General features: G+C 43.0%; 1 protein-coding gene across 1 annotated transcript in view; it reads right to left on the bottom strand.

Moving 5' to 3' along the window:
• Window positions 1–3,584: 3,584 nt before the first annotated feature.
• Window positions 3,585–13,473, bottom strand: part of Ovgp1 (oviductal glycoprotein 1) — a 13,327-nt gene continuing 3,438 nt past the window's right edge. The window contains exons 5-12 of the mRNA XM_021159142.1: window positions 12,904–13,069; window positions 12,333–12,457; window positions 10,754–10,862; window positions 10,483–10,668; window positions 9,419–9,535; window positions 5,681–5,816; window positions 4,311–4,846; window positions 3,585–4,058 (exon numbers count right to left, since the gene is read on the bottom strand). Of these exons, the coding sequence (XP_021014801.1) occupies window positions 3,585–4,058; window positions 4,311–4,846; window positions 5,681–5,816; window positions 9,419–9,535; window positions 10,483–10,668; window positions 10,754–10,862; window positions 12,333–12,457; window positions 12,904–13,069 (1,849 nt within the window). The remainder of the gene's footprint in view (window positions 4,059–4,310; window positions 4,847–5,680; window positions 5,817–9,418; window positions 9,536–10,482; window positions 10,669–10,753; window positions 10,863–12,332; window positions 12,458–12,903; window positions 13,070–13,473) is intronic.

Raw genomic sequence — 13,473 nt, 5'->3', positions numbered from 1 at the left:
AGAAAGAAGTTGAACCTATACTGTTAACCAAGTCTACATGACATTCTGCAGATAGAGGCATGTGGAATTTTTTTAACTCCCCAGACAAGGTCAGAGAAGNGGAGGCCCTGCCAGTGAAGGGAGTCCTCCATACTGTGCTGAGCTCAGAAAACTNTCCAGACAAGGGTGGACTTCAACCTTAATTTAGCAGGGCAACGTCAAAGCTCTGTTTCTGCACCAAGATCATTGTGAAGCAGTTCCTCCCATTTCTCTTCCATGTTTACATTAACAAGGTTAACTGTAGGTTTCTCCTTCACCTCCTACAAGCCAACCTTGAGCAGGACCCTACAGCAGCCATGGTGAGCAATGATCAATCTTGCTAGCAAATACCTTCTACTCACAATAAAGAGAGACGGAAAAAGCACAGAATTACATTAGTGCCGCAGACCCTTTTGGTTCCTGTCTGTGTAGAACAGGTCTCTGTTTGCAAGTGGACAAGGAGTCGGCAAATGAATGANNGACAGAATCACACGAGAGATTGTGTAGAATCTGAATGTAATTTTTCAAGTCGAGATCATACTTTTTATACAGAAGAGTGACAAGAAACCAGGTGAGATACATCTGCTGAGTTACAGTGACACAATACAAAACGAATGTATACATCAAAAGAAGGTGGGGACCAGGCCAATACCACTAAGAAGGGAGCCAGATGTAATGCTAGTCTATTGTTAAGCCCACCACCAGGGGTTCTTAGTAAATGCCTGATTATGCTGTTTCTTTGGGCTTAGCTGTCTCAGGGGGATTCCCTAACTCTTTCATGGTAAACCCACCGATTGGATAGGCCATTGTGTATTCCCTTGTTTGGGTGAGACTGACTACTATCCTAAGTAATCACTCTGCAGACCAGCCCTGAGCTATTCCAGCTCCGTTCTTTGGAATGCCTAATTAGTCTCACTGTCTCTACTAGAAGTAAATTTGAATGTTACTGAATAGGTAACATTCAAAGTTTGTTGGCTTCCAAGTTTGTTGGCTTCAAGGATTTTCTAGGATGTTGGAACACTGACGAAGGCTTAGCTATGTCAGAATTCAACATTTAAAGGCACTTATAATAAAACAATACTAAAAGAGAGCACGTGGATCCATACACCAGACTAACGCGGGGATAGGGTATGAGTATACGGGTTATGAGAATGCCTGGTTCCAGGAGGTTGAGTTTCCTTAAAACTCCCTGCCTCGTGAGTGCTTCCAGGCCTCTCGGCCTGCCAAGCAGACTTTAATGGAGTGTGCATAGCACATTAGTTTTCATTTGAAGGAATGCATATGTAGGGGATTAATGAGTGGTACCAGATTTTCATTGTTGTACCTCTGTTTTACTTTGAACTTTGCAAACTCCCAAGTTCAAGAAGATTTCTGAGAGGATGAAGAAACAACATTCTCAGGCTACATATAAACTACATGTATGTATGCAGACATAAACCAGTCTGTTCCAAACATATCAATATATATGTGTGTATGCAAACATAGAACAGTCTGTCATGTGCATATATGTATGTACCTTAGAACACCCTAGTCCAAACAGTAGTATGAATGTTGTACCAGCACCTTCTCTTGTAAATAGTGAGACTGGGGATGTTATTCAACAGATAAAGCTAATTGCCACACAGGCCTGATGGCCTGAGTTTGATCCCCACAATGCACAGTGAAAAAAGAAAATCAATTCCTGAAAGTTGCTTCTGACTGCCAATGTGTGCTGTGGCATACTCACACACACACACTCACACACGCATGCTGTGGTTACTAAAATATTTACTTTTATTTAAAAGAACATGCTTTTCGATGACTGTTCTCAGTATTCAAGCACCCGTCTCATAGTAATAATTGGATGTTTCCAGAAGAAAAGAAGAAAGCAAAGTTTAAGATTTATGTGAGTTGTAAAGGTCTGAGGAAGTTTATTTAAGGTATCTGAAAAATGAGACTGACAGATGATACATATGATGCTATAACTTCAAAAGTTCAGAGTTTTAACATATTAATCAATGGGGCTGTGATAAGTTATTAATCTAGCCTTGGTAAAACCTTGGCTACTAAACCTTTTATAAAAATTATCATAGTTCACAGGCTCAAAATTTCTAAATTTCCCTTGGTATTATAGGAAGTCAGCAGAACACAGTCCATTTCCTCCATTTCCCACAAAGTGATGCCCAAGTAATGGCACTTAGATCTAGAGACTTAAGTATACCACCTACAGTCATTTTAAATAAACTCCCAGTGTAGGCTTTCCTACTTAATGATGGCTTGTTTTGAAGCAAGTCCTGCTTGCTTCATAAGGAAAACTCTTCTTAGAATCTATGTTGTAGCAGGAACTGGGCCATATCTAAGGAAGAAGTTCTGGAGACTGGTATGTTACATAGATATGGACAAGGGAGATGGAGCCAATGGTAAATAGGCTTCACATTAGCCTGACAGCCTGAGCCAGAAGCTCACATGAAAAGCCTATATGGATGTATGTGACTCATGTGTGTGCCTGGTGCCCAGAAACCAGAATATCCAATAGCCAGGGTATCCATTTGTTTTCTCAATATCCTCTTGAGGAAAAAGTAAGTGGGTGGGTTTGTTTCCTTCTTTCTTTCTTTCTTCCTTCCTTTCTTTCTTTCTTTCTTTCTTTCTTTCTTTCTTTCTTTCTTCCTTCCTTCCTTCCTTCCTTCCTTCCTTTCTTTCTTTCTTTCTTTCTTTGTTTTTTTTATGAGAACAAATGAAATTTTCCAAGCCAAAAAAAAAAAAAAAGTCCTTGGAAAATTCACCTTCTCCCTCTTCCTCACAGCTCCCCTTTAAGGTTGTGGGAAACATTTCCAGAAGAGATCGAATCCTGCTTGGCCCCCAGCCCGTGCTGCATGGCTACTATTAGAGAAGGAATCCCAAAATCTACACAAGAAAACATCACTGGAGACTAGAATCAAAGATGTTTCCAAAACCAGAAATGAAGAGAATTCACCTTGAAAGAAAGAAGCTGACTACTGGATTGTTGAGATCATTTTAAGAATCCCAGGATGAGCTAGAGTTAAAAGTTAAAAGTATTTGCCACTCTTGTAGAACCCCAGAGTTGGGTTTGTAGCACCCATGCCAGGCAACTCACAGCCACCTGTAACTTTGGTTCCAAGGAAGCCAATGCCCTCAGTAGGCATCTGCATGTGTGAAGCATTCACTCAAGCAGGCACACACACGTATACATAAACAAAAATAGAAAGGAACTGCAGAGACCACAGAAAGATTCTCATGCTTCCAGTTTATTCAATAGAAAGGAGATTAGGAGATTGCCCCATGGTGACTTTGGTGCCAACTTTGCCCCATAACGGTTTGTGAGTGGCAACATGAGGTAACATCTGTTGTATCACATAGAAGAAAGGACAAGTGTTTTCCCTCAGATTTGCCACCAATGGAGCTCATGATCTTTGATTCATAACAGAGTTTTCTTTTTTTTTAAGAGAAAGATTTGTTAGAAGGGCAATTGAATTGACAAAAGGTTCCTATCAGTAAGAGTGAAGCCATTTTTCAAAAATGAAAGAAGTATATCATAGGAACAGGACAATAGAGCTGGAGGACCAATTTCACCCATCTTGGGAGTATGTTTCTACCTCAGTAATCAAACTTGCCCATTTTAGAGTTGTACTCTGTCTATTAGGGGTAGCTGACATCTCTCTAGGGGAAACAGTGGCCTTTTCAAGTACCATAGACTTCTTCCTGGAAGTTTCCTTCTCACTGGGAGTCATAGTCTTTAGATAGACAAGAGTCGTATCCATCCCCGTAGGGGTTACAGACTGATGATCCATTGTGGCTGTGGTCTCTGCCTCATTTGTCTGTGTCTGGACTATTACTGTCATCCCAGGGGTGGTCTTAGAAATCCCAGGGGTAGTCTTAGAAATCCCAGGGGTAGTCTTAGAAATTCCAGTGGTGGTCTTAGAAATTCCAGTGGTGGTCTTAGAAATGCTAGTGGTGGTCTTAGAAATGCCAGTGGTGGTCTGAGAAATGCCAGTGGTGGTCTTAGAAATGCCAGTGGTGGTCTTAGAAATGCCAGTGGTGGTCTGAGAAATCCCAGGGGTAGTCTTAGAAATGCCAGTGATAGTCTTAGAAATGCCAGTGGTGGTCTTAGAAATGCCAGTGGTGGTCTGAGAAATGCCAGTGGTGGTCTGAGAAATACCAGTGGTGGTCTTAGAAATGCCAGTGGTGGTCTTAGAAATCCCAGCGGTGGCCTTAGATATCCCATCGATGGTCTTAGAAACCCCAGCAGTGGCCTTAGAAATCTCAGGGATGGTCTTAGAAATCCCAGTGGTGGCCTTAGAAACCCCAGTTGTGGTCTTAGAAATCCCAGTGGTGATCTTAGAGATCCCAGTGGTGGTCTTAGAGATCCCAGTGGTGGTCTTAGAAACCCCAGTGGTGGTCTTAGAAATGCCAGTGATGGTCTTAGAGATCCCAGTGGTGGTCTTAGAAACCCCAGTGGTGGTCTTAGAGATCCCAGTGGTGGTCTTAGAGATCCCAGTGGTGGTCCTAGAGATCCCAGTAGTGGTCTTAGAAAAGAAGTCCAGTGCGCTTATAGTTTTTGCCTCAGCAGCCATAGTGTTATTTTCTGGAATTACAGCATGCTTTCGAGGAGATGCTGTTCCTCCAGGAGTTACAAATCCATCACTAGGAATTGTAGTCATATTTTCATACCTTCTGTGGACCTCGGTGGTCATAGCCTCTCCTCCCGGGGGCAAAATCTTTATGGTATCAGTGGTCAATACCTCTGTCAAGGCCGGATTCTCAGAGCCAGGTCCTGAGGCATTCACAGAAGATGTAAACCAAAATTGTGGCAAGGGGGTTGAGTTGGATTCTGGAGAAAAATCATCAGAAAAAAAAAAATAGGTAAGATTTCTACCTCTTCCTTCCTTTCTTATTAATTCCTAACAACACTAAATCCACTCCAAAGTTGAGGAACTGGATTCAAAAGCCCTTCATAAAAGGATTTCATGATTTACTTCCCAGAGCGGGGAAGATAAAAATTTCACCACACAAACTCTCTGTTCCCTTACTCTAAGGTGTTAGTGTAGGCCCAAACTGGGCCATCTGTGGATTTCTGCATTTCTGGTGCCTAATTCAAGGAAGGCTCTTGGTTTCCTGTTTAAAGCCTCATTTTAACCTCCCTCAGTACCTCTAGCCAGACCTGTTGTTCAAGGCCTGATTTGCTGTTGACACCTCAAAAAGAAGCTGCCAGTCCAGCACATTGAAGAAGGTATCAGAAACAAAGCACGGGTCAGGAGACTAGACAGCAAATTGTAAACAATTAGATTAGAGCCAGTGTAAGGGCTTGGCCTTAATCTCTAGCTCTCTAAGGGATTTCAGCTCTTGCATTATATCTCCTAACTGCCAGTGTGTGTGTGTGTGTGTGTGTGTGTGTGTGTGTGTGTGTGTAATGTGTGTGTATCCCTTTTCTAGTCCCTTGAACATTAACCATGAAACAGTATGCTATTCATCCAATTCTCACTTAGTTCTTATAATACTGTCCTGAGTCTGAGACTATTTCAGTTTTAGATGAGGCAAGGAAAGCTACAAGAGGTCAAATTTGGTTGGCCTTCAAGTTTGCTATCTTCCCTCAATGTCAAGTCAAAGAAATTAGACCTGTCAGATTGGACTCACCAGTGTCTGGTTTCCAGGTCTAGTTACTTACCTGCCTGCACCAAGAGCTCATTCAATATATGAACAAGAGGGAAAGGGCCGTTGCCACAGAAAGTGCCCCTGACATCGTCCATATCCAGTGTCCACACCATGGCCCCCCCAAAATGCTCTCTCTTCACATACATTGCCTGAAAAGTAACACTCAGTTACTAACAACATCTAGTCTGGTACAGGGGACAAAGCAGAAAAGGGCAACTGTGTAGAAGGCAATGAAGGAGGGCAGATATGATTAGAATCTGCATGGACTCTAGCATCTACTTCTCATTAGCTGTGGGATCTTAGAAATTCTATATGACTCTTATCTTTCTTGGTTACCTCATTCAAGAAAAATAAATAGTATTTTCAACACTTTGGGCGCCAAAAAATGCCTACACACAACTTAAATAAAGTTTATTGGGTTTCCTTTGTTCAGTTTGGGGTTTTGGTTTTTTGGGCTATTTTGTTGTTGTTGTTGTTGTTGTTGTTGTTGTTGTTGTTCTTCTTCTTCTTCTTCTTCTTCTTCTTCTTCTTCTTCTTGGTTTGGTTCACTTTGGGGTTTTGTTGTTGTTGCTTAATTAGAAAACAAATTATTTATAGTAAAATAAGAAGCCAGACAGCAACTTGAATTGGTTCCCCAACCCTGTTTAACTAAAAGGCAGCGTGAAGAGCTGGAAAGATAGTTCAATTGTTAAGAGTATCTGCTGCTTTTACAGAGGACCCAGGTTTGGTTCCCAGCACCTACATGGTGGTTCATAACCATCTGTAACTCCAGTTGTAGGAGAAATGATACCCTCTCCTAACCTTCAATAGCACTAATCATGCTAGTGGTGCATACATACATGCAGGAAAAAAAAATCACATGCATAAAATAAATAAATCAAAAAATTTAAGGCACTGTGACAAACAGATGTGCTCCTGTGTGTACATGATTTTTGTGCCACAGAACAGACTGGACATTATGAAATGGAGAACTCATACAAGTGACTGAATTACCTGGTTTCCCCCTCCACAAAGAGAGAGCTAACTCTCCACTGGAATGACTCTTTCATTCTGTTTATATGTAAACAGCAGGGGATAGTGATGCTGAGGGAGGTAATGGTCTTTGGGCTCTGAGAGAAAGTGAATGGGCAGCTTTCTGTTTAGCATAATTTTCCTGTTTCCTTGCTAACTGGCTTGCCCATGCAGAAGCACTAAAACATTAAAAAGTAGTTCTGTGCCCATAATGACCTAAAGGTTTTCTTTCTGCTCTGATATTCTTTCACAAAATGCTTTAATCATCTCCTCACCTCCTCATGTCCTCTATTTAGCTCTAGCTCAGCAAGGTACAGTAATGTCCCATAATTCAAGTCCACTCTGCTACTGGTCCCAGGGCCTCCCCATAACACATGGTATGAGCAGGTGAGAACTTCATTTTGATGTTAGGAGATTCATATATCTTAGTTCATGTGATTTGCTATTTTTAATGTGCCATCTTTTCTGTGTCTTCCATTCCTAAACTAGAGTACAGTCCTAATAGCCAAAGTCTTGCTCTCTAGAGCTTGAGTTACAGACACACACAGTGAAACACCACTAGTGCCCCACTATCTCTACTGCTTTTTACCCCAAACTGTCAAGAACAACCAACACCTGCCACCTCTATCACCTACAACAGAACTGTGAATTCTTTCTACTCCTAAACTCCAGTATCCACCATTGTCAATACTCACAATCTACCACTCCTCCAAAACACCTGGTCCTGACACTCATTATCATATGCCTGGATCCTTCCTTGCCCCTTAGAGTTTAACAAAATTACAATTTTATAGCAAGTTCACATGTGAAAACACACTAAAATTAGACTTTTTGAAATACCTACTGAATGTAGAATAAACCAAGATTTTCCATTTATTAAGTATCTCAGAATTTCCAAAGGAAAGGCAGATTTGGGAATAACTGGACCATGAAACACCTGCTTAAAATCGCTATGAAAACCTGCCAGGTATGGGCCAGGGATATGGCTCAGTTGGTGAAATACCTGGTCTGTAAGCCTAAGGTTTGATCCCCAGAGCCCACATTTTAAAACCCAAGCATAGCAGGGTATGCCTATAATCCCAACACTGGGGAGGTAGAGACAAGAATCCCTGGGGCTTGCTAACCAACCAATCTAGCTGAATCTTTGAACTTCAGTTTCACACACACACACACACACACACACACACACACACACAAAGATGAGAAATTAAGGAAGACACATGACATTCTTCTCATGGTGGTGTGTGCTCTCACTCTGTCTCTGTCTCTCTGTCTCTGTCTCTCTCTCTCACATACACACACACATACCACCACCACCACCATCACCACCACACCACACCACACCACACCACACCACACCACACCACACACATCACATACACACACAGCTGTCAGACTCAATTTTATTTATGCCACTTATACTGGGGAAAAGAGATGGTCTTTTGGGCTCCAAAATCTTCCAAATTGCAAGTCACATACCAACTAAGAAACTTCCTTTAAAACAGTATTTTAGATCCTTCACAGAAATGTCCTATTCTACCCAAATTCTCCTTTAAACCTGTGACAGGATTTCTAGCTATCCTAGTGAGCCTCTCTCAAAAGCTGTCTCCTCCTCTTGCTCACACCTCCCTTGGGGAACCTTAAACTTTTCCTAATCCCTGATATTCATGGATGCTTGGTATAATACACATGTGTGTGCATGATTGTGGTGCAATGGGCTATGCACAGACAGCCTAGTCTCCAGTGGAGCTAAGGTGTGGAAGGAACCCCAGTGAAACCCAGTAGTGATAATTCCCACCTACATGGGACGGAAGGCGTTCCCTCATGTCTCCTGGACTCCTGACTCCTGTCAAAGTTACCACCCCCATAGCCCTGACAGGAGAAGCTGTGGCTAGTAGTCACATAGACAATGTCCTAAGCTTCTGACCTTCAGGCTAGACTCTTCCCAGTTACCTAGCAACACTAAGATAACAAGCCCACCATAAGAGGACCTGCTTGGCCCCACCTCACTCTCTCCTCTCACTCTCTTACTCTCTCTATCCTAGCTCTCTTAAGCTTTTACTTTCCTTATTCTCCTCCCTCTTGCTCTCTCCCTCTTACTCTAGCCTTTCTTCTCTCTCTCCTTTTCTCCCTTGTCTCCTCTTGGTCATGGCCGGTCTCTCTCTCTCTTTTACCTTCTCTCTTTCTCCCTACCTTTCTACAATAAAGCTCTAAAACCATAGACTGTTCATCAAGGCCTGCTGTGCTTGGACTATGGGATAGGCTTTCTCCTAATGAGCCATTTCTAATCTCCCAATGGAAGGCCTTCCCATGATCCAGCCACGAACCTGACTTAGGACTCTCGCCTGCGTGGGAACCTCTCTCTCCCTCTGCCCTATCTCCCCCAGCTCCAGGTCCAAGGGTGTCACCCTGGTATTGGGGGCTGTCCCTTGTCCACTCCCCCGCTGAGTGGGGTCAATGACTTAGATGCTCACCCAGGGCTGAGTGGAAAGCGACTGGCAGCCCTCCCGCGTCTACCTGCTCAGAGCACAGGAGGAACTCTGGCCGGATGTGGGCTCTCTCCCTCCCCCCCTTTCCCTTACACCCCCCTTACCCCACACATGATCATGGGGAGAGAGAGAAAGAGAGAGAGAGAGAGAGAGAGAGAGAGAGAGAGAGAGAGAGAAATATGAATGGAGGAGAATTCCATCAAAGCTAATGAGAATCTGAATAACAGAAAAGAAAAGAACAAGTGGCTCACCTTGTAACTGAAACTGATAGTGTCATCATAGCCAAGCCACTCCTTCCCCTTAAAAGCATACGGGACATATTGATAATCAATCCAGTGCTTTTTTGCTCTCTGGACAAAGGAACAAACCTACCAGGAAGACACATGAGTTCCATGAATGCCCTGAAGAGAGGCACCAGTAAACACACTTGCTTCTTGGCTCAGTAGAAAGAATTCAGGGAAAGCCTCTCACCAGGGCCTGAGACAGGAAACCACAGAGGGAGCAAAAGGAACTGTCCACAAGGGACTTCCTCGACATTCAGACTTTGTCCCTTCTGTTATAACCCTTCCTCTAGTGTCCACAGTAAAAACAAAAACTAATTAATTTTTATAAAGAAATAGAAAAGTGAGTGACATTCACCAAAAACAAAGTCAAGCACAACAACACTAAGACAAAGCCCACCCATGACCAGGCCTGCATTTGTCGTGTTGTCATCATAAACAAGTCTCTCCTGTGTCCATAAGTTCTCAGATTAAGCTGCCCTATCTAGGTAACCATCTGACTGGCCCTTGAACTTCTAGTACATCTAAAGATCTTGGAGGCAGGGCAAAAATGGGTAGTTACAACCCACCAGGCTTCTGAATACCTACCGAACTCCCAGGGTTGTGCTAGAAACTGAGTATTACAGAGAAGTACAGGTGTTCAAGCTGTGCTTCAGAAGTTAACATCCAGGGCAGTCCCTGTGGTGCTTCCTGCTGTTGGTGGTGGTGGTGATTATTGGTTGTTTAGATGGTTGGTTGGTTGGTTACACTTTAAACATTTGTGTAATTGAGGTTTCTTTACTCTACCATGCCATGCCCTTAAGAAACATTCTTTCAACTATGAGACCATGGACAGCCATGCTTCATGAGATTAGCAAGAAACTATCTCCCATGATCCAACACAAAGCAGAGTTTGTTTGCACTTACAGCATCTCCACTCCTCCCTAAGGGGGAGGGGCTGTAACTCTTCAGACTTTACCTGCCCCACAACCCTACGTTCTTACTGTCTCCTCCAACCATTCATTCCCAACCCGGAGACAAAGCTCTCTAATCACCTCATAGTAAGCCAAGAAGCCAGCCTGCTTGGTGTACTTCCCAGGAGATGCTGGTCCCATTGAGGCAGCCTGCCATCCATTCTTAGATTCTTTGAGGAGGTGAAAGTTACGTCCATAGGTGGGGAAACCCATAATAAGTTTATCTGTGGGTGTCCCAAGCTTTCTCCAGTAATTCATAGCATATGCCTGTAGGTGGAAAGAAGATAGCCTCACCAATGGCCTGGGCTCAAGCATGGAAATGTGGATCACCTGAGACCTTCCCTTTTCTTACTGAAGATTTGGAGTCTTCGGGAAGGGAGAACAGAGGACTATTGTGTCCTGTGAACTTTTCCCAACTTCCATGTAAGTCATAAGACAAAACATTAATGAAATCCAAACGCCTGCAAGAAACAGGAGATATGAATGCCAAGCTAACTAAAGACTCAGCTCATATCATCACAGCACTATTTGGCTAAGTAGCTGTAAGTTGTTCATCAAAGTTCCTTGCTCTTATGAACCTGCCCTGGCTATGTCAACTACTTTGAGATGGAATGAATGGCTGGCTAGAAATAGCTGTGCATCAAGCTCCATGTATCCCAAGACTATATATAGAGAGAGGTAAAAAGAGCTCAGACAGGAAAACAATTACATGCAGGCCTGACACAGTGCTGGCAGCGGTCTTCCTTAACCATCATGATCAAACCACAGTACCAACCGATAAGAGTGAAGAAGATGGATGTTAAGGAACCACTTGCACCCACACTTTCATAATCATAATGGCCATATGTTAACTGAGCATGTATCATGCCATAAGGGTTTATACTGGTTATCTAATTTAACCTGGTCAATGTCATAAATAAATACTTAGTCTCTCTCTCTCTCTCTCTCTCTCTCTCTCTCTCTCTCTCTCTCTCTCTCTCTCTCTCTCGCTTTCTCTTTTTCTCCCTCCCTCCCTCCCTGTTTTTCATAACGGTATCTCACTATATAACTGCAGTGGACCTAGGACTTCCTGTGTAACTCAGGCTAATCTCAAACTTATAATCCTCTACCTCTCTCTCTCTCTCTCTCTCTCTCTCTCTCTCTCTTTCTTCTCTAGATATAGAGATATAGAGATAGAGAGATAGAGATATATAGATATAGACATATATGTAGATATAGATAGATAGATATAGATATAGATATAGATATAGATATAGATATAGATATAGATATAGATATAGATATAGATATAGATATAGAGAACCAGTGTTACCTGGCAACACAACATAATAAGATGTCTTCCCTGTTGAGTCTCTCCTTTCCTCCCACATTAAAACACCTCCCTGTCATGCAATTGTCCTCTTTTTTTCTGCATCAACCTTGGTTTCTTTATTTCTAAATAACTGATTGTGATTCAAGAAAATTAGTCCAGAGCCAGCATGTGTAGGAAGATTGATAACCTACCAATTTTTGTTTGTTTTGTTAACGTTTGCAAAAAGATGTGCTCTGTAATGTATGAATGGTCCTTTCTGTTTTGCTTTCCTTGGCACTGCTTGTGACTCATCTGCCCTCTGACACTATTACCTAATTGCATATAATATGTCCATTCCTGTGTTCAGAAGAGAAAGAGGCCAGGCCCTCTATCTGTGAGTTCCAGCAACAGGCCGTGAAGAAGACTCTATCTGTGGCAATGGTGTTATAAGCCAAGAGTACAACACCAAATTCTGATTTTTAAAAGAAATCCCCAAGGATGGGTAAGATACCTACTCCTACCCACACCTCATTAGCTCTTTACCCCACTCCTTAACTCACCCTAGAACCTCACTAACATGGAGACAAGCAAATGGAAGCTCAGACCATGCTAGAACCACCCTGGAGCAACATCTACCCACCTTCCTAAAAGGAGCGCATCATAAGACGTATGGATGATGCTTGGGATGCCAGAGACAGCAGCCGACAGCAGCAGCCGTGGGTGCTGAGTGAGCAGGGCCTCCCTCTCAAAGGCAAACTGGAGCTCCTAAGAAGAAAGACACAGAAAAACAAACCAATCAGGGAGAAAAACCTCATCCAGAAAGTGTTTACACTCTTTAAGCCAGGCCTGGGACAGAAAGAGAATCCAGGCTCTGCCCAAGTCTATGAGAAAGACAGACACATACCAATATGATACTTGAGCTAACAGAGGGAAAGAAAACAGACTTCAAACTCCATATCCAGACTGACAATTCCTGAGCAAGGCCAGGAAGCTTCAGAGACCAAGTGTCCCTTAGGCTACAGAGCTGAGGAAAGATCGGGACGCAGACAGAAGCAGCCAGAGAGCAATTACTCCATAGCAAGGGGACTCAGCACCTCCAGGAAATGTCAGTAAAAGGACATTCTGTTCCTTTCTCCTACCCCAACCTTGTTACCTCCCTGCCATTTACCCACCCTGAAGGAGAAGTAGGACCATTTGCTTATTAGCCTTACTTCAATTAAGAAGAGAAAATTCCACCGGTCGTGTGGGGGACTGCCTTGTAGTCCAGGGTACAAGAAGAAAAGGTCAAGACCATCAAAACCATGTATTCTCAGGAAGGATATGACTGAATCAATAAACTTTTCCCGGTTGGCAAGTGTGGACAGCATAGTGGTGAACCTGCAAGGAGGCCAGCATAAGGCAAAAAGCAATGTCTTCAAAACCATAGGCTCACCTGAGGCCCTCGCAGTGTCCCCCATCTAGAAGCTTGGTTGGCACAAGAGGCAGTGTGCTCTCAAGAGCAACTCCCACCCATGGCTCTTTTTTTCATTGGCTTGTTTGATTCATTTGTTTGCTCTCCTTTCCATAACAAAACACTTAGGAATAATTCTTGCTTCTTGGAGCTGAACTTTAAGCAAATCTAGATTAATCTTGTGAAAAATGATTATAAAGTAACTAGACCTAGAGACTAAAAATGGACCTGGGTGCTGGGCATGGTGGTGCATGCCTTTAATTCCAGCACTCGGGAGGCAGAGCCAGGAGGATTTCTGAGTTCGAGGCCAACCTGGTCTACAAAGTGAGTT

Source organism: Mus caroli, chromosome 3 (assembly GCF_900094665.2).
Source record: "Mus caroli chromosome 3, CAROLI_EIJ_v1.1, whole genome shotgun sequence".
Classification (NCBI taxonomy): Eukaryota; Metazoa; Chordata; class Mammalia; order Rodentia; family Muridae; genus Mus; species Mus caroli.
The sequence above is the reverse complement of the archived record's forward strand: the minus strand, read 5'-3'. Positions and strand labels throughout refer to the sequence as shown.